The sequence below is a fragment of the Myxocyprinus asiaticus genome, chromosome 16, assembly GCF_019703515.2.
Source record: "Myxocyprinus asiaticus isolate MX2 ecotype Aquarium Trade chromosome 16, UBuf_Myxa_2, whole genome shotgun sequence".
Taxonomy (NCBI): domain Eukaryota; kingdom Metazoa; phylum Chordata; class Actinopteri; order Cypriniformes; family Catostomidae; genus Myxocyprinus; species Myxocyprinus asiaticus.
Window position 1 is genome coordinate 13,306,352 of NC_059359.1, and position 27,381 is coordinate 13,333,732.

The 27,381-nt window shown below is 37.9% G+C and overlaps 1 protein-coding gene across 2 annotated transcripts in view; it reads right to left on the bottom strand.

The window, feature by feature from the left end:
• tsnare1 (T-SNARE Domain Containing 1) overlaps window positions 1–27,381 on the bottom strand; it is a 263,550-nt gene that overhangs the window by 123,073 nt on the left and 113,096 nt on the right. For both annotated transcript variants that reach the window (XR_007899452.1, XM_051720402.1), the window contains exons 5-8: window positions 19,070–19,160; window positions 18,756–18,830; window positions 16,725–16,781; window positions 13,009–13,164 (exon numbers count right to left, since the gene is read on the bottom strand). Coding sequence is in view for 1 of the 2 variants with exons in the window: in XM_051720402.1 (XP_051576362.1) it covers window positions 13,009–13,164; window positions 16,725–16,781; window positions 18,756–18,830; window positions 19,070–19,160 (379 nt within the window). In the remaining variant the exon portion in view is untranslated. The remainder of the gene's footprint in view (window positions 1–13,008; window positions 13,165–16,724; window positions 16,782–18,755; window positions 18,831–19,069; window positions 19,161–27,381) is intronic.

Here is a 27,381-nt window from a genome sequence, read left to right on the forward strand (position 1 = left end):
TTGTGCACACAAATCAGTCAATGAGTAAAACACATAAATGTAACACAGCAAAAACTACTGTTTCACTTATATTTTCATATTTGTTGAGCTTTGATGATACTTAAATTCAGCCATACAATGCAAATGACTACTTTTATTGGTCCTATCTGGATCTCAATTATTTCATCTTTTGCCTTTCTCAAAGACACTCCATCATTTACTGATAAATGAGAGTCCCGCTATGGGAGGGTGAGTATTGAAGTTGGTGTCTGTAACGGTACCCCCACAAAGGCTATTGGAATTCCAGTTCCAAGCAGTATTCAGAGGATTTGTGATTTGTACACCTCTAATATAGTACATGAGGTATACATAGGGTTCACGTTTTAGATGCTGCCTATACTCTATGTTCATATTGTATGTTTCGGTGTCTATCCAAACATGTAAAAATGTATTTGAACACTTTACATGATGAGATCACATAGGGTAAAACTTCCCAAATATTGTTATTCTTGTTTATATTTTCTAATGTGTTGGTGCAGTGCTGAAATGTTGTACCAAATGCTTCGCTTTTTCATTCCTAATACGCTCTCTTCCATCTTCTGTTTCCTCCCAGAATCCCTGCCGCCACCCCTCTCCCCTCCCTCACTCTCTCTCGCTCACTTACTCTCCTAGATAAATGTGTTTTAACGCTGATATGAAATTCTCCCTACATCATCCCCCTACACCTTCCCAGCCCAAAGGCAGCAGGCAACAGGACGTGGTGTCAGTACCACAGCAGAAAAACTGTTAAGCAGATTTACGTGCACGCTTACAGTCCACAAAAAAAAATACAAAATTATGACATTTCCGTAAGCGGTCTGCTGAAGGCTTAAGCGTGAAATGTCTCTTTTTGCCCTTGCTGAATAAATGGTTTATAATGTAAAATCAAATGTTTTCTTTCCACCACAGCCCAAGGACCTCAAAATGCAAAGCTCAGAATGTGTGTGTGTGTGTGTGTGTGTCTTTCAGACAGAAAGACAGAGATGGAAAGGGGGAATGGGTGTAACATACAGCATAAGGGGGTAACTAACTAAAAGTAGACACTACTACTAAAAGGAATAGTTAACCCAAGAATACAAATTATGTCGTCATTTACTCACCCTCATGTTGTTCCAAACCCCTATAACTTTCTTACTTCTGTGAAACACAAAAGAAGATGTTAGGCAAAATGACAGCCTCAGTCACCATAGACTTTTATAGTATGGAGGAAAAAAAAAAGATGCATGAAAGTGAATGGTGACCGAGGCTAACATTCTACCTAACATCTCCTTTTGAGTTCCACGGAAGAAAGAAAGTCATATGGGTTTGGAACAACATGAGGATGAGTAAATGGTGACAGAATTTTTGGTTGAACTATCCATTTAAATAAGATTTCAGCAGTGTGACAGTAGTTTAGCTGTTTTTAAAACAGTACAGCTTTTCCACTAATCTTTTGAGGAAAAAAAAATCCAATTGTTTTGTTTTGATGGTTTCAGCAGTTCGATTAACCAAAAATATATGGCAATTTATGTCTTCATTTATGTGTTAATTATTATGTTTTTCAACTCAGTTATATGTTTTTAGTTTATTTAGTTGTATTTTGTGTAAATATACTGTATGTGTTCAAGTTTAATACTGTCACCCAAAGTGAGATGTTTTATTCAAAAATATTCCTTGTTTTTGTCCAGAAAAGATTATTCTTCAAGATTTCCCAGATACAGTGCAGTTGGCTACATTTTGTTAGTAACTATTGTAGCTAACTACTTTTTTGAAAGGGTAGCTTGTAGCTTGAAAAGCTACAGTTTCAAAGTAGCTTACCTAAACACTGGAGTTCCTTGATTAACATTTGAATATATTTTTTACAAGCATTCTGACACACACTTAGAATCTGAATGTAGTCAGCCAGTTGCTCAAAAGCACTTGTTATTGATTGTGACGCTGAAACAAAAAAAAAAAAAAAAAACAAAACAATATCAGACAAAGCACAAGCATACACAATAAAGGCAATGGCAAATACTAAAGGAGGCAAGACAGATATTAATGTTATAAAAAAAAAAAAATAGAAAAATTACTTTCAGGAAAACAAATCAATACAGCATTATAAGATGAGACAGTGCCTCTTGGTTTGGTCGTGAGAGCTTTTTAGTTTGAGATGGCAAACAGTGTGACAGTAGCCTGTGCCTATACAAAATTGAGAAGAGAAGAACTGTGAAAATGTGTAAGGGCTTGTCTTTCTATGCATAAACCTGTAGGTGAACACACACACACACAGAGAGAGAGAGAGAGAGAGAGAGAGAGAGAGAGAGAGATACCCCCACAGAGTCAGTGTTCTCTCGAGGGTCAGTTTGTTTGTTGTAAGAATAATACCATCTTTAGCCTCACTGCATCAAACTAGATCAACAAGGGGAATTTTTTTCACATTTTGTTGTTGCAGCCTTATGCTAAAATGCTTTTAAATTATTTTTTTTTTTCACATTAATCTACACTCCCTACCCCATAATGACAAAGCAAAAACCAGATTTTTGACAACTTTGCAAATTTATTAAAAATAAAAAACTGAAATATCACACTGACATAAATATTCAGACCCTTTGCTATGACACTTGAAATTTAGCTCAGGTGCATCCCATTTCTCTGGATCATCTTTGAGATGTTTCTACACTTTGACTGGAGTCCACTTGTGGCAAATTCAATTGATTGGACATGATTTGGAAAGACACACATCTGACTTTATAAGGTCTCACAGCTGAAAATGCATATCAGAGCAAAAGCCAAGCCATGAGGTCAAAGGAACTACCTGCAGAGCACAGAGACAGGGAAGGCTACCTGCATACCTGCATTGAAGGTTCCAAAGAGCACAGTGGCCTCTGTAATTCTTAAATGGAAGAAGTTTGGAACAACCAGGACTCTTACTAGAGCTGGCCGCCTGGCCAAACTGAGCAATCGGGGCAGAAGGGCCTTGGTGAGAGAGGTGATCAAGAACCCGATGGTCACTCTAGTTGAGCTCCAGAGATCATGTGTGGAGATGGGAGAAACTTGCAGAAGGACAACCATCACTGCAACACTCCACCGATCTCGGCTTTGTGGCACAGTGGCCAGATGGACGACTCTCCTCAGTGCAAGAAAGCAAAAAAAGCACCTAAATGATTCTCTGGTCTGATGAAACGAAGACTGGACTGTTTGGCCTCAATTCATGTCTGAAGGAAACCAGGCACAGCTCATCACCTGCACAATACCATCCAAATGGTGAAGCATGCTGGTGGTAGCATCATGCTGTGGGGGTGTTTTTCAGTGGCAGGGACTGGGGGACTCGTCGGGGTTGAAGTAAAGCTGCATGTAGCAAAATACAGAGATATCCTTAATGAAAACCTGGTCCAGAGCGCTCAGGACCTCAGACTGGGTCAAAGGTTCACCTTCCAACAGGACAATGACCCTAAGCACACAGCCAAGAATATGCAAGAGTAGTTTAAGGACAACTCTGTGATTATCCTTGAGTGGCCCAGCCAGATCCCGGACTTGAACCCAATCGAACATTTCTGGAGAGACCTGAAAATGGCTGTCCACCAACAGTCCCCATCCAAACTGACAGAGCTTGAGAGGATCTGTAGAGAATAATGGCAGAAAATCCCCAAATCCTGGTGTGCAAAAGTTGTTGCTTCATACACAAAAAAGACTTGAGGCTGTAAACGCTGCTAAAGGTGCTTCAACTAAGTACTGAGTTAAGGGTCTGAATACTTATGTCAATGTGATATTTTAGTTTGTTTGTTTTTTTCTTTTTAACAAATCTGCAAAGTTATCAAAAATCTGGTTTTTGCTTTGTCATTATGGGGTGTGGAGTGCAGATTTTAGCATAAGGCTGCAACATAAAAATAAATGAAGGGGTCTGAATACTTTCTGAATGCACTGTACATGTACAAGAACACAAAGTACAAACACACAAGCAAATATCTTCATGTCTATGCACCCATCTATAGTTACATGCCCAGACAACAACAATCAGACACACTCATGCCTTATGATGTGGCCACCCAGAGGACAATTTTATTGCTCAAAGGTTGCTCTTTCATAGCTTATAGGTGACTTAAAGGGATAGTTCCATCAATGTTGTGTCAGCTGTTTTTCTTAAAGAGCACCTATTATAGTTTTTAAACGTGCCTAATTTTGTTTTAAAGGTCTCATACAATAGATTTACGTGCATCCAAGGTCAAAAAACACTTTAATTTGCATATTAATTTATGCAATTTCTCATAATTTAAATTGCAGCATTACCTTTTTTTTCCCCAGTGTCAAAACCGACTCGTTCAATGATCCGTTCTAAACGATTCATTCTAAACTCCTCCTTTCAGAGAGCCTACTCTGCTCTGATTGGTCAGATGTCCCAGTCTGTTGTGATTGGTCTACCGCTTAGTGTAGTGTTTGAGGGGATGATCAAAGCTGCTTGCGAGCAGCCAATGAAGACCAGAGGACGGTTTTTTGTTACCAAATTACGTAGGTTAGTACAGGAAGTAAGTCTGGAATTACTAACGACTCGTTTCATGTTCTTTCTTTTGGGAGTCAATAACTCCATTTGTCGTGCACTTTGATTTTTGAAACTTTGCAGACTTTTTTACATTCACAAACAGCTATATAACACACTACATGAAAGGTAATATTTGAGAAACCATAATAGGTGCTCTTTAAAAAGTCTTTGAGACATTTTTTGACGTACAATAAGAGTATTGATCTATAACATTAATGTGGATAGAATAGCTCAGATAACTGAATTCATTCTGAAAACTCTCACTTTTGATTGCATACTTCTTGTCAAGTCTGAGCAGAGTGTAACAATGTAGAGATCTCCTCTAAACTCTAGACGAGACATGTGATTATGTCTGTATTATGCAAGAACTTGCTTTCTTATGCTCTTAAAACTTATTGTGTGAACAGGAGCCACTGTGAACTAAATTCTCTCATATAGCATTAATGAATGTCCAACGGACATCAAGATTGTCACTGAAAAATAATACAATACCTGGCAAAAAAAAAAAAGTTGCATACTCTAATATTTCATTGGACCTCCTTTAACTTTGATTACAGCACACATTCGTTGTGGCATTGTTTCGAAAACCTTGTGCAACATTACACCATTTATTTCCATCCAGAATTGCATTAATTTTTGGCCGAGATCTTATTGATGACGGGAGAGTCGAACCACTCCGTGAAGTCTGCTTCAACACATCCCAAAGACTTTCAACAGGGTTAAGGTCAGGACTCTGTGGTGGCCGATTCATGTGTGAATATGATTCCTCATGCTCCCTGAACCACTCTTTCACAATTTGAGCCTGATGAATCTTGGCATTGTCATTCTGGAATATGCCCGTGCCATCAGGGAAGAAAAAATCCATTGATGGGATAACCTGGTCATTCAGTACATTCAGGTAGTCAGATGACTTCAGCCTAGACTTGACCATTTGAAGCAGCCTCAGATCATAACACTGCCTCCAGAGGCGTTTACAGTTGGCACTATACATGACAGGTGCATCGCTTCATGCGCTTCCTTTCTTACCCTGAAATGACAATCGCTTTGGAATAGGGTAAATCTGGACTCTTCAGACCACATTACCTTTTTCCATTGCTTTACAGTCCAATCATTATGTTCCCTAGCAAAAAAACTTTTTTTTTAATTTTTTTTTTAATTTTTTTTATTAGGCCCACTAACAAGTGGTTTTCTTGTGGTCACACAGCTGTTTAGCCCCAATCCTGTAAGTTCCCGTTGCATTGTGTGTGTGGAAATGCTCTTATTTTCACTATTAAACATAGCCGTGAGTTCTACTGTCGATTTTTTATGATGTGACTTCAATAAGCATTCTAGATTTTTTTCCGATCACATTTCTTCCACGAAGCTGATGGTTCACCACTATCCTTCCAGGTTTTAATAATGCACTGGACAATTCTTAACCCAATTCCAGTGATTTCAGCAATCTCCTTCTTTGATTTCTTTACTTGATGCAGGCCAATAATTTGCCTCTTCTGAAACATAGTAACATCTTTTCCACGACCACAGGATACGTCTTCCGACATGGTTGTTTAAAAAATGAGAAGCTTCCACTGCATCAGTTAGGGTTAAAAAAAAATAAAAACAGTTGCCAGCTGAAACATATTAATCACTGCAATAATGATCCAATCATAGGCTCTTAAGTATCTGCGTATTTAAATCCAAATGGCAAATTTATTTTATTTATTTTTTTGGCCAGGCAGTGTATACAGTTTGGGTTGTTTTTCACCAAAGCCTTCAGAAGACTTAGAATATGATGTCTGAGTCACGTGGACTATTTTTAAGATATTTTTTGGCCCTTTTTTAAGCTTTAAAGTGAGGCAACTTCATCTGCCTTTGCGGCCCACAATATTCATTAAAAAATCTCCTTTTGTGTTCTGCATAAGAAAGAAAGTCATACAATTTAACAACATGGGGGTGAGTAAATTGTGACAGAATCTTTATTTTTGGGGTGAACTATTAGTTTTTAGAAAAAAAAAAAGTTTCCATTTGCTCTTAAATCATCACCAGGGAAGGAAAACACAATTGACATATTCAAGAGATCTCCTTTGTGATTTTTCTTTCCTACGGGCATGTATTTAGAACGTCTCCAGTAAAATGTACCTACAATTCTATTAGTAGACACTTTTGAGTAGGACAGGGATTCACAATCAATGACATGCAGGAGAGTTACAGCAGTGCTTATTTGCCATTAGAGTGGTTTACTGTAGCTTCGCTAAGCTTTGAAACTTCCATTTCCCAGTGAAGGGCAAAAGGGATGCACTGGACACATTTGCATGGAAGACACGTGTCTGTATTTTTTATCATGGATGGGCCATGTGTTGCATTCAGATTCCCCTTGAAAGTTGTCCTTTGTCATGCCCTATGTTTTCCTTTTATAAATTAATTTTGATTAAATGATGGCCAGTGCCAAAGTGTCAAGAGGTGTTGCTGGGGTAGATGTCATAAAAGGGGGAGGGCAGAGATTGGGCAGAGTAAATGTGTTCTTTGCTTCCATTAAACCCTCAGTGTAATATAGTGTCATATCCAAATTGAATTAGTCATCCCAGAGGTACAGTTCACTACCTTTGAGGGACGCTTCATAGAAAGTCAAGATGGAGAATCCATAATGGCATGTGGAGTATCCCTACTGTCCTCTATCTGCATGGTTGCATGGTTCTCCGGAGAGGGGTTTGCCTGAGCGCACATGCCGACAGAGTAAATGCGAACTACTCAGGGGGACAGATCAGATTTTGAAGGCAGAGGGTAAGGGTGGGGTGGGGGGGACCTGATTGTGCTTTAAATGGATAACAGACATTCGAACTTCACCACTTCCATTGGGAACCCATCTAACAGTGAGCAAGAGAGAGAGGGACAGATGAAAAGAGAGAGAGTGGGGCTCAGAAAAGGGTTACTAACAGTGGTGATTCACTTGAGTGGAGCTGACTGCATGAGGAGGCAGCACAAGGCAGGCTGGGGAAGGCGGGGAGGATGCTAGACAGGAAAAAGCACATTGTCAGATATGATCATCTCGGATGGGCCCGGGGCCAGAGACATCTCCAGAACCTGCGTCAGAGCTATTGGAGCACAGACTCTCATACTCATCACCCTTCCAATCATCCGAAAAACACTGTCCAATTCCTCTAAAATAAGCTGTCGGCTTTGTTTGAGTCCTTTCAGGTTTTGTCCATGTGATGAATAGGATTTTATTAAGAAGGCTGCGGGACATGGGATTGTTTGATGCCTGTCTGTTAGGTAGATGTGGTAGTTGCATTAGTGTCTATGAAGTTCAGACAGGTCTTCAAGGGGGAAAGCCATACATCTTCATTCTAAGGCTTTCTCAAGGTTGTCATTGGTCATTATGACGTGCAGCCCCTCTCGTTATTCAACGCTCTGCTATTCAAACTAGAAAGAGACATTTGTTTTGACACTGCCATCTGTGTGACTTATTTTCTATACCCTTGTCAATAATTATGACATGCTACATTTACTTCACCATTCACTAACATGTTGTTCCAAACAAATGACTTACTATTTCTGTGGAACACCAAAGGAGATGTTAGGCAAAATGGTCACTGAGGCTAACATTCTGCCTAACATCTTTTTCGAGGGCATGTAAATGATGACAGAATTTAAATTTTTTGGTGAGCCATCCCTATAAGTAGAGCTGTACGATTAATTGAAATAAAATCGAAATTGCGATATGAGGTAGTGTGTTTATCAATCCACAAGTGCTGAGATTTAATTAAATAAATAAATGGTCTGCATGCGCTGCTTGCTGCACTGAATGTATGTGTGCACGTCTGTTCTCTGTACACATACTCAAAGCACACGTGAGGCTACTGAGCTGATCATGTAACATTTACAGAGTGTTTCCAAATATGCTTAGTTACTATCCAAATATAAAGCAACCCCATAACACCGGATTTTTGTGGACAGAAGAGTGGATGAGAGCATTTCTCAGCAGTAAACGGCCACTGTGAACTCAACTACAAACAAATGCATTCCTTCATGTTCCATCAAAACAAAAGCTCCGCCAAAATAAAGACTTATGAGTTTAACTGGACCACAGAGCAATGCTGCATGCAAGTGTAAATTAGTGCATGAAATCAGTACATAAATATTCTGCTGTTTTACAATAATAATAATAATTATTATTATTATTATATTATTATTATTATTAGTAGTAGTAGTAGTAGTAGTAGAATTAGAATTTTACAGAAATATATTTCCATAATAATTTCTTAATAATAACTTACAGGTTCCAAAAAATAATAATGAAAAGTGGTCTAAGACCCTATAACAATGTGGACAAAAAAGTTTTTATTTATTTATTTTATATTAACATTATTAATAGGGGTGTGCAGCAAAGCCATTATCTGTATTTGTATCTGTATTTGTTCATATGACAAAATTATCTGTATCTGTCTCTATTCGGATAGAACCGGGTATGGGCGGGGCTTAAACCAGAAGTGCGTCAAAACTAAATGAAACGGCCATTTATAGTTTCTATTAATAAAATATGCCTTGTATATGTCTTTTCATAATAATAACCTAATAATAATAATAGTAATAATAATAATAATAATAATAATTATTATTATTATTATTATTATTACTTTTGTTATTATTATCATTATATAATTATTATTTAAAAATATATATATATTCTATTCTTTTTTCTTACCGGATGAAGCTGAATTTGTAGGCTGCATTAACTGTGGAATATGTTGTGGTTTCTCTGCATAAAACAGCATTTTTGTTTGTCTGTGCATGAAAAACAACATTATTCTGGAGGCAAGATGTGTCCAGCAAAATGTGAAATGTCAAGCACACATTTTGCAATGAATAATTAACACAAATTCAAACATTAAAAGAAATGAAAATAAAATCAATATAGCCTACAAATAGGTGAAAGTCCCGTAAGTCTATCAGGAATTTTTACGATAGGACACCATTATTTAAGTAAGTAATAATAATAATAATAATAATAATAATAATAATAGACTAATAATAATAATAATAATGTAAAGTTTATATAGTGCCTTTCCAGAGTTCAAGAACACTTAACATTCTCAAATTTAGCACAGTTTAAAGAAGAAGAAAAAAAAAGATTGGGCATGTTTCAGTTTCTTCATTTTACACGAGGAGGAATATTCCTAATAGACGAATAGGCTACACTATGGAGCATTTAAACCTTTATAGAGCATTTAAACTTTTTTTTTTTTTTTTTTTTTTTTTTTGGAATAAAGTCTTAACCAGATCATTACTTTAATCACTGATGTGGATATAAATGTGGTCAATTTTAAGAAATGGAAAGATGAGCTCCGACGTGAAATCATCACTACAGGTCAGGAATTTAACATCGCACTCAGGTTTAGGCTATAAATAAATACATGAGAATCACCTGTGAATCGTGTGATACATTAACATAGACATTTCAAGAAGTGGAAAGTGTATATGATGTTGTATCTTAGTTAATGTTACACTTGACAAGCTCCAGACGTGCACAATTAACAGAGACCGCAAACGGAGTTAAGACCGCACCCATCCAATCTGAAAGCACACCGTGCACATTTTCATTCATAAGGTTTACACTTTAGAAATATTGTCTGCATAGATCCATAAATTAATTGTAATTTTGTATATGTTTATTTAAAATGTCACTTTATTCTTGTGCTTCTTGGATAATCAGTCATACGAATATTTTTTATATTATTCGGATGAATCCGTTATTCATTTTGAAGTCATTATTCGTGCATTTCCGAATAAGGTATTCGGCTTTGGGCACATCCCTAATTATTAACATATTTTTGTTAAAATCATATTGCATTCGAATCCAGGGCGTGCTGAGTGACTCCAGTCAGGCTTCCTAAGCATTCAATTGGCCCGGATGCTAGGGTGGGTAGAGTCACATTGGGCTAACCTCCTCGTGGTCGCCATAATGTGGTTTTCGCTCTTGGTGGGGCGCGTGGTGAGTTGTGCGTGGATGCCACAGAGAATAGCGTGAGCCTCCACATGTGCTAGGTCTCCGCGGTAAAGCGTTCAACAAGCAACGTTATAAGATGTGCAGATTGACTGTCTCAGATGCGGAGGCAACTGAGATTCGTCCTCTGCCAACCAGATTGAGGCGACTACGCCACCACGAGAACCTACAGCGCTTTGGGAATTGGGCATGCCAAATTGGGGAGAAAAGGGGAGAAAATCCACAAAAAATAAATAAATAAAAAAATAATCACATTGCAGTTAAAATTGCAGTCACAATATTTTTCAGAATAATCACAATTAGATTTGTTGTCCAAATTGTACAGCCCTACCTATAAGGGCCCTATGAAATTTTTTCCCTATGGAGTTTTGAGGCTTTTAGTCAATGTACAAGTTTTGAGGTCATCAATATGCCAGTGTACTCCCAAGCACTGACAAAATTCACATGCAGTACTGAACACATTTAAAATGGGAAAACTGACAAAAATATTGATGACTCATCCTGTACTACACAGGTTTTTGTCCAATCAAATGATCTTTAGAATGAGAATGTATCCGCCCCCATATACCACCTGCAAATGACTAGGAAGTACCAAATTATGGTCCATGGCATGCCGTACAGTAACTAAAGCCTATTATGTAAAAAAGGGACAAGCAAATCGATATGTCCCACCCAAACTGTTTCAACAGAAAATATGTCACCACAGGAAATATTGTGACATATTGTGCTTATCTGGGTTTTTAATCATGGGTGATCCGATCACATGTAGTCAGGCGAGACAGGCATTGTCTGGGACACATAAAGATAAGTTTTCTGCTACCTTTGTATGTGGTTGAGTGATCACATCACAAAACATTTTGTACCTTGTTCACCCCTTTATTTAGCACTGTCCACTTGTGATCAACTGAGACGGATCTGAATATCAGGTGTAAACAGGGTCCTAGCTGGCCTCCTCATTTTCACTATTCTCTTTAAACCAACTGCATCCAAAAAACAGCACATGCTGCTTGTCCAAAACATATGCTTTGAAATTGGAACAAACTGATGTCAAAGAACAACAGAATGACCCCATCCTGGCAGGTTCACATCTGTGTAAACACACATCTGGAGGAAAACAGCTGTTCGGCTACACACAAGACATACTTCAATAGAGCAGCATGATGCCGCATTTCAATAGTGTATGAAAAGCTGTCTGCTTGTGTGTGCCACTAAACAGCAGAACATAATGTTTTATTGAGTTTCAGGAAAATCGAGTCTTTAAAAGGATTGTTACAACAGATGATGGTGAGTACAGCAAATATGCTTACAAAAAAATTCTGGAGGCCTGAGGGTTCTGTTTGTACATATGAAAATGAGTAATTTTTGTGTTACTCTTTTCAAGTGTGCCTGTAAGTTCTGAATAAAGGGCACTGCTCTCCATACAGATATTCTGTGTACATTTGTTATCGACAGCTAACATAATTAAAGTGCTTTTTGGGGGGTTTCTAAAAATATCCTTCCCCAATTGTAGCAAATTTTGGTACAAACCTGTTAGAACGCTGCATAGACAACAATACATCTTATATTGCTTAAATGGAAGGACAAATCCCTTCCTACTACATACTAAGATATATACACAAGATGGACACCACTAATCTTATTATGAATGATTTTTAATATTATAATACTTTCTCCTATCCCAGGTTAAAATGCCGAGACAACTAAAAGTAAGCCATTCGTAGGTTTATTTCTTTGAAAACGGTAAACATTGTGTTCCTGTGCTGTAAAAAATATTTCACTGCTTGTTTAAGTGGCCTGCCCAGCCCGACACAACAACGTTGAAATAAAACAAAACAAAACCAAATAAAAATAAAAATAAAATAAATAAAAAAACACAATAAGAGCCATTAAAAAAGTTTTTGATACTGCAGATTTTTTTTAATGAGGAATATGTCCCAGATCTCTAATTTACAAATGAATAGAGCTGTTCAGGTGGCAGTCCAAAAAAACAGAAAGGAATTTGCCAGGTGCTCCCTCTGGATTTTCCTATGAGCAAAATAAGGCCTGTGGTAAACAATACTTGATGATACGTGGACGTTTTGCTCTACAACATAAATGACACAGTCATACCTCAAACGTGAATTTTAAAATCATATTGATTGCAAACTTTTTAAAAAAAAAAAACACATGGCTGCTTCAAATATTCATGTTTGAGGTATGAAAGTGTGTAATTTATGCTGTAGAACAAAATTACCATCTATAGTCAAGTAATGTTAACCACAGACCTTATTTTACTCATTAGTTGAAAAACCCCATTATAAAACCCCATAGGAAAATGTAGAGGGAGCCCATGGCGAATTAGCCTTCTGGATTTGCCTACAAATTAACGTCACAGCTGTACAGCTCTATAGACATTAACATTTCTCCAACTAAGGTACAGTATATATAAGGAAGAGCTCAAGAAAGATAACAAACAGGGCAGGGCTTAGCAATGCAATGAGGTGTTCAGTGGGTGTGGCTACTGAGCTCCTACCTCAATCTGCAGAAGTGCTTCTTCTCTCTGCCTCAGGATCTCCACATCTTCTTCACTGATTTCCGACAGGAACGCTTGACTATCACCCTCCAAGCTCTCTCCTACTCCAAACAACGCTCCCTCCTCAACCAGCTCACTGAAAGGAGTCTGCGCACTCTATCCACACACAAACAAACATGAAAAATATTTTTTTAGATTACATACTGTTCGGAATATCACAGACGTTAGACCTGATTTTAACCAAACTTCTGGGGTGTTCTTCAGCAGTGACACTAGTTACACAACTTTCTCTGTTTGTAAACAACTTACATAACGATAACGCACTGACATTTCACAGCTGTGGAGAAATGGAGATAAAGTAAATCAATGATAATGGCTCGCCATTCTGTAAAAAGGAAAGTAAGTCACCTTTGTTAGTCATTTAGGTTGAACCAGCCTGAAGGTTAGAGAGGTGGGAGTTGGTCACATACGGGAGCACATTGATCTGCTAATTTCTCCAATTGCATATGTATGACATTGACAAAGGCCCGAGGTGGGTTATTATTTTATGTGATTTGTTGGATGACTCATTGTATTCTTCCCGCTCAGATTCAGCACATCCTATACATCTCGGTCCAGCACAATGCCATGCCGACAGCATATTCTCCTTTGCGCTGTTGTTGTTGTCCCACCCACGGAGAAGTACAATGTTTGTTAGGTCACAGAGCGGCTTGCACTGTAGATGGGTGGTTTTTATCATCTATTGACAAGATGTATACATAAATTATCCTTTAATGTGTATGTGTTCTCAGATGCATAATTGCCCTTGTAAAATGTAGCTTCGTAAAAATATAAAGTTTATTTTTTTTTTTTTTTTTTTTTGAGTAAAGCATTTGGAGGTTGATTTCTGTGTTGCTATTAAAACATTGCATGTATTTTTTATACATCCCAACCAGCCTTACACAGCAACATAGGCTCAACCAATGGTGTGTGTTTGGGGTACGGCTATCTGTTTTCCGACCATTGACAAATGGGGGAGTGACTGGGGAAACCTGTTTGAAAACAAACACTATTTTTGAAACAAAATTCCAATGCTAGTGGCACAGAACTTGCAAGCTACAGTTTTAACATTAAATAAGTCCTTTGCCATTATAGGATTTTCCAACATATACAATAAATGTTGGCTTGAATTAAGCTCAGATTTTCAAGGCCACAAGACCATTCATAAAATATTATCTGTTTAGGAAAGAGAGAGGTCTCCTTCAAAGCAAATGGATCCAAATTACATTATGTCATAGGCTCAGCACGACTCATTCAATTTGGGATATCCCCAGTTTAAAACGTTTATTCATAAATGTCTTACTAATCTAAATGATCTATTGGAAAAATTATATTACGTAACCTACCTCTGATTTCAAGGTCTTACCACACACTGCTGTGGCTTTATTAAAAAACAATAACATTTTGTTCGTAATTTGTTCAAATGGGAGTCAGCACCCATAAAAACTACAATATATAAACCTTAAATGACCCAAATGATCTATATATATATATATATATATATATATATATATATATATATATACATATAAGTGTCTGAGAAAATGCATATGTGTAGCTTATGTTATTTGTAGCTTAATATGTGTTTGATAGCCAGCTGTGTCTCATAAAAGTGGAGTGGAATTAATGAACCACCTTCTAACATTTGGTGGATCTCTTTGATATATGAAAAATAAAACATCAAAATACAACAGAATATATTATATTCTATTATTTTCTAATTGTCTTGAAAATGCTTTGAAAATGTTACACTATCTGGGTATTTTGTAGATCAGTGTGTGATAGATATACTTGCCGGGTTTAATTTATTATCTATTATAATATAATACATTAATTATATATTATAACATATTCTTTCTATTCTCTAATTAATTTTGTTCTCCAATGTATTTATTCATTTTATTACCTTTTTGATTTATCATGTGTGATTCTTGCGTCTTGTGTTCAATATTTCTTGGTGTTGTTTTAATTCAAACTGATAAGTAATTTGAGAATTGTATGCATGAAAGATGGTAAACAAATAAAATGAATCATCTGTTATTTTACACAATGGGAAGTGAGTGAATAACAAATTACACATGAGAGTGAAAAATTCACTCAAACATATGGGGTTGTCATCATGAGTATTCTAATAAAAGCTGTGATATTTCTGTTTATAATAGCAAGTTACCTGGATGAATCAGCATACAGATTGCCAGTGCTGATAACAGGTCCCGTTCTTTCTTTGAACTCAACAAGACTCAGACAGAGCCTTGTGATCAAAGAATAATGTCTTATGCTTGACTAACAGCTCAGCGTGTTGTTTGTTTTGATTGTGTTCATGATGTTCAATATTAGAACTACACATCTTGTTTGATTGATCTGGTTGTTGTTTCCAGGGATTGTGGATGGAGATGGGAAGATCAGAGATGTAGCCAAGGTTGACAGAGTTGCGCATAAAAGCAGTGTCTCCAGAGAACAAAATAAATGGAATAAGAGAGGATTTGAACAGAACTGAGACGGGAGTGTGTATTTCTGTACCATAGTCACATACTGTACCAGCCAACCTGAGCTATTGTAGAGGTAACATAAAATACAATTTATATCATTCAGTTGATTCTTATCAATCGTCAGTACATCCTTGAGTTATCTCTCAAGATGGGTTAGGGAACATTTCTGGCAATGGAGATTTTAGTTTGTCAGTTTAAACACCGAAATGAGAGCAAACTTAATCAGAACTTTCAACTATGGCCATTCTCAAAACATATTGTTTGTTCTCTCCAAAACCTCCTTTCTCACATCAAATCAGATGACAAAATCTGATACCTCTTTATCACCTAAATGGTCTTACTCCTAGTTTTGAAAACGTATTTTAACATCCAAGTAATTTAATTAATTATCTTTATGCCATCACAAGCTGGCTTTGATATAACATTAAGAGGCTATCTAATATATATATACACAGTATATAAAATTCATATTAATCTATTCACACGTGATATTTATAAATAAAATCATTTAAAAATCAAAATAAAGTGACTAGAGTTGATGTGGAGGACAACAAAATTAGGAGTAGGCAACCCTCATGCGAAGTCGTAATAGTTGTAGATGGTGAAATTGTAGAAAATGGTATGAGTGTTTAATAGAAGGCTAACTAAAATTTGATCCCTGCATTTTATCAAATTAAAATTCTGTTTGTTGATTGGCTGGCCTAAAAGCCTTTAGATTTTGCCATCTCGTATTAATTATTAGGAGTTGTCATTAAACTGTGTTGGAGCAGGTGTCTGTCAACTGAATGCACGCCACATTGCAAGCCCCCAGCACCAGCACTGGTTTGAAGCTAAAACTTCAGTTACCTGCTCAGTTACCTGCCCAGATCTAGACCACTAGGCCACAACACTCCATTGTTGACCTACTAACTGACTAAGTTGCTTCTCACGTTCTCACCACAAACATTGTTCTTCCAAACAAACACTCAGATTGAGAGCTCTGGTCTATTAGTACGTGACAGGAAACTCAATCTATGTCTGACTTGCTAGAAAATGAAGGGGTGAGAAAAAAGGAGCATCAAAGAGCTCCTCATTCACAGGCAATCACACACAGAGACATACTCTTTATCTCACTGTCGCAGGGACTCAAGAAAGAACAAAGAGGAAGAAAAGGACTCTCTCTGGACTTTGAGATATTGCAGCACTCACCTGTTTCCTGTCCTTTTGTGCCGGAGGAAGCAAGGCCCTCGAACGATCTGCAATTTTCTGTCAGACAAAAGAAAAAATGACATTAATATGCAAATAGAGCCAGACACGTGACAGCAGCTCAGCTGAGTAGAAGTTCAAATGACTCTTCTTGCACCAGTTTAATTTAGTAAACAGAAATGGAAATAAATGTCGGTAATATATATAACATTTTTAAAGAAAACATGAGTGAGCAGGCAAAACACATTTCTTTTATTTCTTACGGGATTCATATTCAACTGTAGTTTATAACAGAATGGCACAATCATAAAACAAAACATGGAAACAAAGAAAAAAATGAAATGACCCCTGTTCAAAAGTCTGCATACCCTTAGTACTTAATACTGTGTATTGCCCCCTTTAGCATCAATGACAGCATGCAGTCTTTTGTAATAGTTGTCTATGAGGCCCCAAATTCTTGCAGGTGGTATAGCTGCCCATTCGTCTTGGCACAATGCCTCCAGGTCATGCAAAGTCTTTGGTCATCTTGCATGAACCGCATGTTTGAGATCTCCCCAGAGTGGCTCGATGATATTAAGGTCAGGAGACTGTGATGGCCAATCCAGAACCTTCACCTTTTTCTGCTGTAACCACTGGAGGGTCAACTTGGCCTTGTGCTTAGGGTCATTGTCGTGCTGGAAAGTCCAAGAGCATCCCATGTGCAGCTTTCGTGCAGAATGCAAATTGTCTGCCAGTATTTTCTGATAACATGCTGCATTCATCTTGCCATCAATTTTCAAAAGATTCCCCGTGCCTTTAGATCTCACACACCCCCAAAACATCAGTGAGCCACCACCATGCTTCACAGTGGGGATAGTATTCTTTTCACTATAGGCCTTGTTGATCCCTCTCCAAACATAGCGCTTATGGTTGTGACAATAAAGCTCTATTTTGGTCTCGTCACTCCAAAGGTGTGTCAAGGTGTTGTCGGGCATATTGTAACCAGGCTTTTTTGTGGCATTGGCGCAGTAAAGGCTTCTTTCTGGCAACTCGACCATGCAGCTCATTTATGTTCAAGTATCGTCATATTGTGCTCCTTAAAACAACCACACCATCTTTTTCCAGAGCAGCCTGTATTTCTCCTGAGGTTACCTGTGGGTTTTTCTTTGTATCCCGAACAATTCTTCTGGCAGTTGTGGCTGAAATCTTTCTTGGTCTACCTGACCTTGGCTTGGTATCAAGAGATCCCTGAATTTTCCACTTCTTAATAAGTGATTGAACAGTACTGACTGGCATTTTCAAGGCTTTGGATATCTTTTTATATCCTTTTCCATCTTTATAAAGTAACAAATTACCTTGTTACGCAGGTCTTTTGACAGTTCTTTTCTGCTCCCCATGGCTCAGTTTCTAGACTGCTCAGTGCATTCACGTGAGAGCTAACAAACTCATTGACTATTTATACACAAACACTAATTGCAATTTAAAAAGCCACAGGTGTGGGAAATTAACCTTTAATTGCCATTTAAACCTGTGTGTGTCACAAGGCCAAACATTCAAGGGTATGTAAACTTTTGATCAGGGCCATTTGGGTTATTTATTTTATCATTATTATTTAAAAAGGACCCAAACAACTATGTGATAATAAATGGCTTCATATGATCACTAATCCTTAAATAAAAGACAGTGTTTTGCATGGTCAGTCATATTTTCAAAAACAATGCCAAAATTTCACAATTTCTGCCAGGGTATGCAAACTTTTGAGCACAACTGTATATATTTGTATGTTTATATTTGTATTGTATTTACCTTCTAAAATAATGAATTTATATTGGTAATTTGCACCTGTGGCTATATGTCGATCTCTCAATCCTCGGCCTAACTTGGAAGGCTAATATAAATGTATTGCTGCAAGGGAGGGTTAGCCTAGACAGATATTTTTCTGTGGCTGATATCTGCAAATATCTGTTGAAGGAGCTCTGCTAAAGCTGAATGCATGTTTTTTTTTTTTTTTTTTTGTGTGGACAAGGAAAAAGCAAGTGTGTATTTCAATTGTACCGTCTGCAGGTCTCCATATCGCTGCACGGAATCCGACAGCTCTGTTTTAAGCCTCGTCAGACGGAGCCTGTCTTGCTGCAGGAAAAGAAAATGGCATGATTTTGAAAATGAGAACACCGTCAGTTTAACAACTCCATAACTTCACTATGACTACACATTTTTAGCTGTCAGTGCACATTACTGCACACTATTTGTTTTAAGAATAACAGTTATGAATGGATTGATACCCATACATAAAATAACAATTATTCCAGTACAGAAAGATAAATGAGAGTCAGAATTGGAGAGGTCAGAGACAATGGAATGAATTTTACCCGTGAAGATCCGCTGATGATGTCAGTGAGTTGTTTAACGAGTTGGCTTGTGCTTGTTATGACTTTATTGGTTTGCTGCTGTGTGGAATGTCTGATTGGAAGGGACAGTGAGAGATAGAGAGCAAAAGAAAGAGAGAAAGAGAGAGAGAGTTTAAAAATAAAGTATCAAACTTGCAAAATTATTAAAATGTTATTAGATACACTAAGTGTCACTACTTGAACAACTTAGGCCACATCCAGTTTTCATTTGAATTCGCATCTTTTTTTCTCTACATTTTGGCCTTCCATCCACTCCGAGACTACATTTTTAACAGCGAAAACTGAGCTTTTTTCAAAAATGCTGTCCCAAGTGGATACATTTGAAAATGCCATCTTCGCATTGTAGTGTGGACGGGGAAAACGGAGATATCTGAAAACGATGACATATTTGTTGTCATGTGACACAGTCATGTGATCCATTCAACCCAAAACAATCAAGATTGGACCATGTTATAGCGTCGGTGTTATGCCTGTCATTCACTTTGATAGCGTTGTTAAAAAAGGCGATGGGAAGTTTACTCGGAATTGCTGTCTGGCATCGGAAAACGAGGACAATTGTGTTTCAGACCGTACATGGAATGGCAATTTTTCACATGCGTATTAAGGCAATTTAAGCATTTTCATACGTTTCAGTGTGGACAAGCAACTTTTGGAAAACACTTGAAAACGGCAGTGTGGACGGATAGAGTTTCAAAAAGGAAAACGCTGTTTTCAAATGTATCCAGATTAATGTGGATGTATAGTTTCACAAACATCCAATAAAGCACCATTCACACACCATTTCTCTCATGTCTAGAATTCATGTGGCTTGGAAAATGTGCTCAACACTTATTCTAGATATACCAAAGCAGTAAAAAGGTGTAGGACATTTACAAAATATACTAGTCTTGCAAATAGCTAGTTTAGCTTGCCCAGTTATAAACTTTACATCCATACACCATTCGTTGTGTCTTCGAGTACCTACATCCTTAAATGAAAAGTATTTTCTTTAAGTACAAATCCAACCCTAGTAGTATAACATTCAATGGGATATTCACTGAAACATAAAAACTGTCTCTTGTTTATGACAAAAGTAAAAAATGACAAAACACTTGTGCTGAACACAAGGCCGTCACTAAAATTGATGGGGTCTGGGACAAAATTGTTTGGATGGGCCCCCTCCCCCTGGGCCCAATGAGTGGTCTATACCAACAATGTATTTAGGCAGTTAAAAAATAAATAAATAAATAAATAAATACCAATAAAGCTGGGTTCACACTGTACAATTTTGTCCACAGTTTTGCCATCTGAGACCAAAATCGACAGTCTTTGATCGCTAAGTGTGATGTTCACGGACAACCCATTATTTGCATCTGAAATTAATCTTAGCCTCCAAAGAAGTTCTGGCAGTTCTCTTACGATGGCCTCAAGAGATAAAACTCCCAGTCAGCACTGTCAATTGGGACGACTGAGATCAAAGTCTTGGCTACAATGTGTATGTTTTAGCAGCAAAGGTAGGACTAACGCCCAAATTAATATCCATAGTTTTGAAATTAAATATTAATTAAGCATATATGGGTGTGATGTTCGAGCATCCACATACTGAGTAAATATCTCATTTAACTTGGCCCATAACATTTTTTTTTAAAAAATAAATAAAAAAACTGGTATTTTATTTTATGTGTGAGTGGGAGAGGTCATAATGCTTTAAAAACCACCGAAGAGGATTCAAAACTTGATATCAGCTATCCCAAGGTGCAATACTCTCCAAGTTTACAGCCCTATTTGCTGGATTAAGCTCAACCAATTAAATAAATCAATATTAATGACTGTGCGACAGAGAAGCAGCATTGTGCAGTAAAGGGTGGTGTATCCCAGCCACAGAGCTCAGCTGATGTCAGGTAGGTTTTAAGGCTCCAGACAGGAGTCAATCTGTCGCCTCAGAGGAGAAGCAACGGATTAGATGCTGTGTACTGAGACAGCAAATCAAACTGAAAAGTGAAAATAAATACTCTAAATATGCCATTCTCCATGCATCAGCAGAGCAGATGAAATCCAGACTTCATCATTTCATTTTATAGAGGGCGATATTTATGATTGCACAAATATAAGAAGAGAGAGGGAAGCAAGATGTGAATTAGGCTGAAAAAGGAGGAAGTGAGGCCAAATGAGATTGGAAAAATATTAGTGCTGTCAGTCGCAATTTTTTACTGTGATTAATTGCACATTTTTTGTAGTTTATCACGATTAATCGCATATTTTGAAAGTGCTGATATTTGACACTATATATATATATATATATATATATATATATATATATATATATATATATATATATATACACACATATATACTTCTTTTCCTGTTAAAATGCATTTATTTCCTACTTAGGAAAGAAAACAAAACAATATGTAACAATATAATGATTTAATAACATTTTCCAAAAAAGTCTTCAACAGTATAAATATAGAAATGCAATAAAATAGCACCAATTCAAGTAACATTAAATGTTTTCCAAAGTCTAAAAGGGAGTTTAACTAATTGAAAGAACTAATCAAATCAAAATCAAATCACTTTTATTGTCACACAGCCATATACACAAGTGCAATGGTGTGTGAAATTCTTGGGTGCAGTTCCGATCAACATTGCAGTTGTGACAGTGATGAGACATATACCAATTTACAGTAACATCAAATTAACACAGCACAATTTAAAGTCTAATATACACATAATTACACCCAACACAATATACAAATAATAACATACACTGTACAGTATACAATACACACAGTATAGATACACATTATTCAATAAAAATAAAAAAAAAATTAAAAAAAAGTATATATAGTAGTATATATAGAATGTACAGAAGGTTGTATTGTACTGTATTGACATTCAGGCTGTCGGTTGATAGTGGTTAAGAGAGAATATAATATAATAATAATATAATTTATGACAGTCCAGTGTGAGATATAAGAGTAAGAGTAATAAAGTGCAGTGCTGATGTATTTTGATCGTGGGAGATCAAGAGTTCAAAAGTCTGATTGCTTGGGGGAAGAAGCTACCATGGAGTCGGCTGGTGCAGGTCCTGATGCTGCGATACTGCCTGCCTGATGGTAGCAGTGAGAACAGCCCATGGCTCGGGTGGCTGGAGTCTCTGATGATCCTCCGAGCTTTTTTCACACACCGCCTGGTATATATGTCCTGGAGGGAGGGAAGCTCACCTCCGATGATGTGTCTGGCAGTTCGCACCACCCTTTGCAGTGCTTTGCGGTTGTGGGCTGTGCTATTGCCGTACCAGGCAGAGATGCAGCCAGTCAGGATGCTCTCTACAGTGCAGGTGTAGAACCGTGTGAGGATGTGGCGGTTCATTCCAAACTTCCTCAGCCATCTCAGGAAGAAGAGGCACGTGATGAGCCTTCTTCACAATGACTTCAGTGTGGATGGACCATGTGAGTTCCTCAGTGATGTGGACACCCAGGAACTTGAAGCTGCTGACTCTCTCCACTGGTGCTCCATTGATGGTGATGGGGCTGTGTTCTCTGTCTTTTCTTCTGAAGTCCACCACAAGCTCCTTTGTCTTACTGACGTTGAGGGAGAGGGTGTGCTCCTGACACCAGTGTGTCAGAGTGTGCACCTCCTCTCTGTAGGCTGTTTCATCATTGTCAGTGATCAGACCTACCAACGTCGTGTCATCAGCAAACTTAATGATGGCACTGGAGCTATGTGTTGCCACACAGTCATGTGTGTACAAGGAATACAAGAGTGGGCTGAGAACACAGCCCTGTGGGGCTCCAGTGTTGAGGGTCAGTGATGAGGAGATGTTGCTGCCTATTCTAACCACCTGGCGTCTGCTTGACAGGAAGTCCAGGATACAGCTGCACAGTGAGCTGTTTAAACCCAGAGCCCGGAGTTTCTCATCTAGCTTGGAGGGCACTATGGTGTTGAATGCTGAGCTGTAGTCTACAAACAGCATTCTCACATAAGTGTTCTTTTTTTCCAGGTGGGAGGGAGCAGTGTGTATTGTAGATGCAATGGCATCATCAGTGGAGCGGTTGTTGCAGTAAGCAAACTGCAATGGGTCTAGAGAGAGAGGCAGCACAGATCAGATGTAATCTCTGATTAGTCTCTCAAAGCATTTGCTGATGATGGGGTCAGAGCAACAGGACGTCAGTCATTTAAGCAAGTTATTTTTGATTGCTTTTGAACAGGCACAATGGTGGATGTTTTAAAGCATGTGGGGACTACAGACAAATAGAGGGAAAGGTTGAAAATGTCCGTAAAAACAACAGCCAGCAAATATATATATATATTACACAAAAGTTTGGAATAATGTACAATTTTGCTCTTTCGGAAGGAAATTGGTAATTTAATTCACCAAAGTGACATTCAAATGATCACAAAGTATAGTCAGGACAATACTGATGTAAACCATCACTATTTTAAAAAAGTCATTTTTGATCAAATCTAGATTTTTGATAAAATCTAGACAGGCCCCATTTCCAGCAGCCACCACTCCAACACCTTATCATTGAGTAATCATGCTAAATTGGTACTAGAAAATCACTTGCCATTATATCAAACACAGTTAAAAGCTATTTGGTTAAAAAAGCTTAACATTGTCTTTGTGTTTGTTTTTGAGTTGCCACAGTATGCAATAGACTGGCAGGTATTAAGGTCAATATTAGGTCAAAAATGGCAAAAAAGAAACAGCTTTCTCATGAAACTCATCAGTCAATCATTGTTTTGAGGAATGAAGGATATACAATGCTTGAAATTGCCAAAAAAAACTGAAGATTTCATACAAAGGTGTACACTACAGTCTTCAAAGACAAGGACAACTGGCTCTAACAAGGACAGAAAGAGATGTGGAAGGACAGCTGTACAACTAAATATAAGTACATCAGAGTCTCACATGTCCTCAGCTGACAACTTCATTGAATTCTACCTGCTCTACACCAGTTTCATGTACAACAGTAAAGAGAGGACTCAGGGGAGCAGGCCTTATGGGAAGAATTGCAAAGAAAAAGCCACTTTTTAAACAGAAAAACAAAAAGAAAAGGCTACAGTGGGCAAAGAAACACAGACATTGGACAACATATAATTGGAAAAGAGTGTTATGATCTTAACCCCATTGAGCTTTTGTGGGATCAGCTAGACTGTAAGGTGCATGAGAAGTGCCTGACAAGCCAGCCACATCTATGGCAAGTGCTACAGAAAGCGTAGGGTGAAATGTCACCTGAGTATCTGGACAAACTGACAGCTAGAATGCCAAGGATCTACAAAGCTGTCATTGCTGCACGTGGAGGATTTTTTGATGACAACTCTTTGAAGTAGTTTAAGAAGTTCTGAACATTTTTTTTTTTTTTCAAATTGTAATAGTAATTATTCACGTTATAAATGTCCTGACTGTATATTGTGATCAGTTGAATGCCACTTTGGTGAATAAAAGTACCAATTTCTTTCCATAAGAGCTAAATCTGTACATTATTCCAAACTTTTGGCTGCCAGTGAAACTTGAGCCTGGCTATATGTTATTTGCAGTTCTGAGCTCAGTGGAAGATGGAGGAAAAAGGGGCCAGCAGGTCAGAAGCTAGTGAACAAATATAATCTCCTTATAGAAATGCAGTTTTCTCCTCAAGCGGAGCAAGGGGTTTGGATAAGGCCATTGATTTAGTGTCTGTGTGCTGCTCCGACTGATCCCTGCCTCTAAAACCAAAACCAGGACCGCCGGCCTGAGTGCCTGCTGCTCCCTAGAGATATGCAGCACAGACCACAGATCCCACCTCCCACTCAAATATTGATTTAAAAAACTAGGGAGGAACTGAAGGGAGAAGCGTTAGGCTGAAACATCTCCCATGCATTCGGTACGGGTGGGGGGGCATGTCACTGTCGTTCTTAGTCCACGAGAGAGAAACAAGACCAGTGAAGCGGAAAAGCACCAGAAACAATAGCGGCAGCAGGCGTGATGTGTGAACAAAAAGCCAAGAGGTCCACAGTGAACGTTCTAATCACACGCCAGAGAATAGGGGAATGTGGCTGAAGGCACATTTTGTTTTTACGTGATCAGTCTTTTTTCAGGCCTGAACATGAACAATGACTCACTCTTCAACAGAGCTGCACACATGAGCTTAATATTGCCGGCTGAGAAGTTCTGGTTAGGCCATCGTTTTTTTCTTCAAAAACTGCCTGCAAGCTAAGAACATGAGGCTCACAAGAACGATCACAGAAATCTCAAACTTCTATCTAATTGAAAATGAGAAAGTTCAAACGTTTCTTTTTTTTTTTTTTTTTTTTTTTGTAATTTACATTTTTATTGATTCATATGCACATGACAGTGGAAAAAACTCAACACATATATAAAGAATCAACATTTTACATTTAAACCCTACTAATACAATCCCACCCTGACCCCTAACGTACACCCCTGTGGTTCAACATAACACACACACAATCAAAAAAAAAAATAAATAAATAAATAAATTATATATATACACACACTATATATATATATATATATATATATATATATATACACTAAATGTATATATATCCCAATATTATATCATGAGGGGTGCCAGCGGCTTGCAACATCCCTTCAAGATCTATAAAAAAGCCCTGATCATCAGTGTTAGGTGCGTAAATATTAGCCAAAATCAACCTTTGCCCTTGAATTTCAGCTAAAACAATAATTACTCTTCCTAATTTATCTTAAGTCTGTTTGAGACATTTGAATTGTAGATGTTTATTTACCAATATAATGACTCTCTTGCTCTTACTTGAGCCAGCACTAAAGAAAACATGTCCACCCCATATCTTCCCAATTTTTTCCGCTTCCTGCAGGGAGAGATGAGTTTCTTGAAGAAACACTATATCATATTTCTTACGTTTAAGAAAAGTAATAACCTTCCTTCTTTTTATGGGGTGCCCCAACCCATTCACCTTCCATGTGGAGAGAGATAGTACACTCATATTAACATCTGACATTTTGATATAGTAGAAAAAATAAATTGTGTGTCAAAAACAAAATTATACAGACCACATTCCCCCTGCGCACGAAAGCGCCAACCAGTGACAATCCCTCTAAACTCAAAAGGTCCATGAACGCCCACGAGCCCCCACGACAACTTTGCTATCGGATTGCACAATTTTGCCTCACAAATTTGTGAAGCAAAATTACATAACAGAAAATACTTTGTAAAATAAACCCTGTCAATAGGAAGAATGAACACAAAGAATGTGTAGATACATTCACAGAACTGTCTCAAAGGTGTGATCGTCCACAAAACAAATTCCAGCCGATATAAAACCGATCAGATTCCTCGGACAGACAAACGAGTGTTCCGTGAGCCAGCTGTTATGAGTTCAGTGGATGACGTAATCATTCCAATGTCCCGTAAAAAAACTAAAAACAAACTACAGCCAGCAGGAGGAATAAGCACGAAGAACGAACAGATTAATCCACAGCTGTTCCAAAGGAGTGTTATTCAATAGAACATGCTCCAGCCACTAGGAGGAACCAACACAAAAAGAAAAAAAACCGGTATCCTGGTTCTCCGGATGGTTGAGTCAATTCACTCGGTGGCCGTATAAACATATATATATATACCATGACTTACACAATCCGTCAGCTTTATAAAAGACATCCTTTGTGTGAGCATCTAGATATTTTGCGGTCATCCGTAGTGTCTATTCTCAATCTGTCCGGGAACTTCAGTGCAAAAGTTTCTTTAAGGTAAAGTGTTATTCACAAAACAAGCTCCAGCCGCTCGGCGGAGCCAATGCAAAAAACCCAAAATGTCGCCCAGCTTCCTCAAGAGTAAGTATAATGAGTCGACCCACTCACATGAGAAACATCCAATGGTTTACTCAGACATTGATTCTATAAAAGACATTGCTTGATTGGGACATATAAATACTTTCCGACCGACCTTCGTTTCTATTCTCAGTTTGGCCGGAAACATCAGAGCAAATGAGATATTTCGCCGATGTAAGAGTTTCTTACATTCCTTGAACCGATCGTGTTTATCTCTTGTCGAGTTCGCAAAGTCCGGGAACAAGAAAATATTATGGTTCTTCCAAGAAAGCTTCCCTTTGCTCCTCGCCTGGCACAACACAAGATCTTTATCGGAAGATCTTTATCGGATGATCTTAGAAATCTGGCCAGAATCGATCGGGGCCTGTCTCCCTCAGCAAATCTGTGAGCTGGGACTCTGTGAGCTCGCTCAATTTCCAGATTGTGGCCCGTTATGTCGAGCAGACCCGGGAAAAACTTGTCTAGGAATTTCACCATA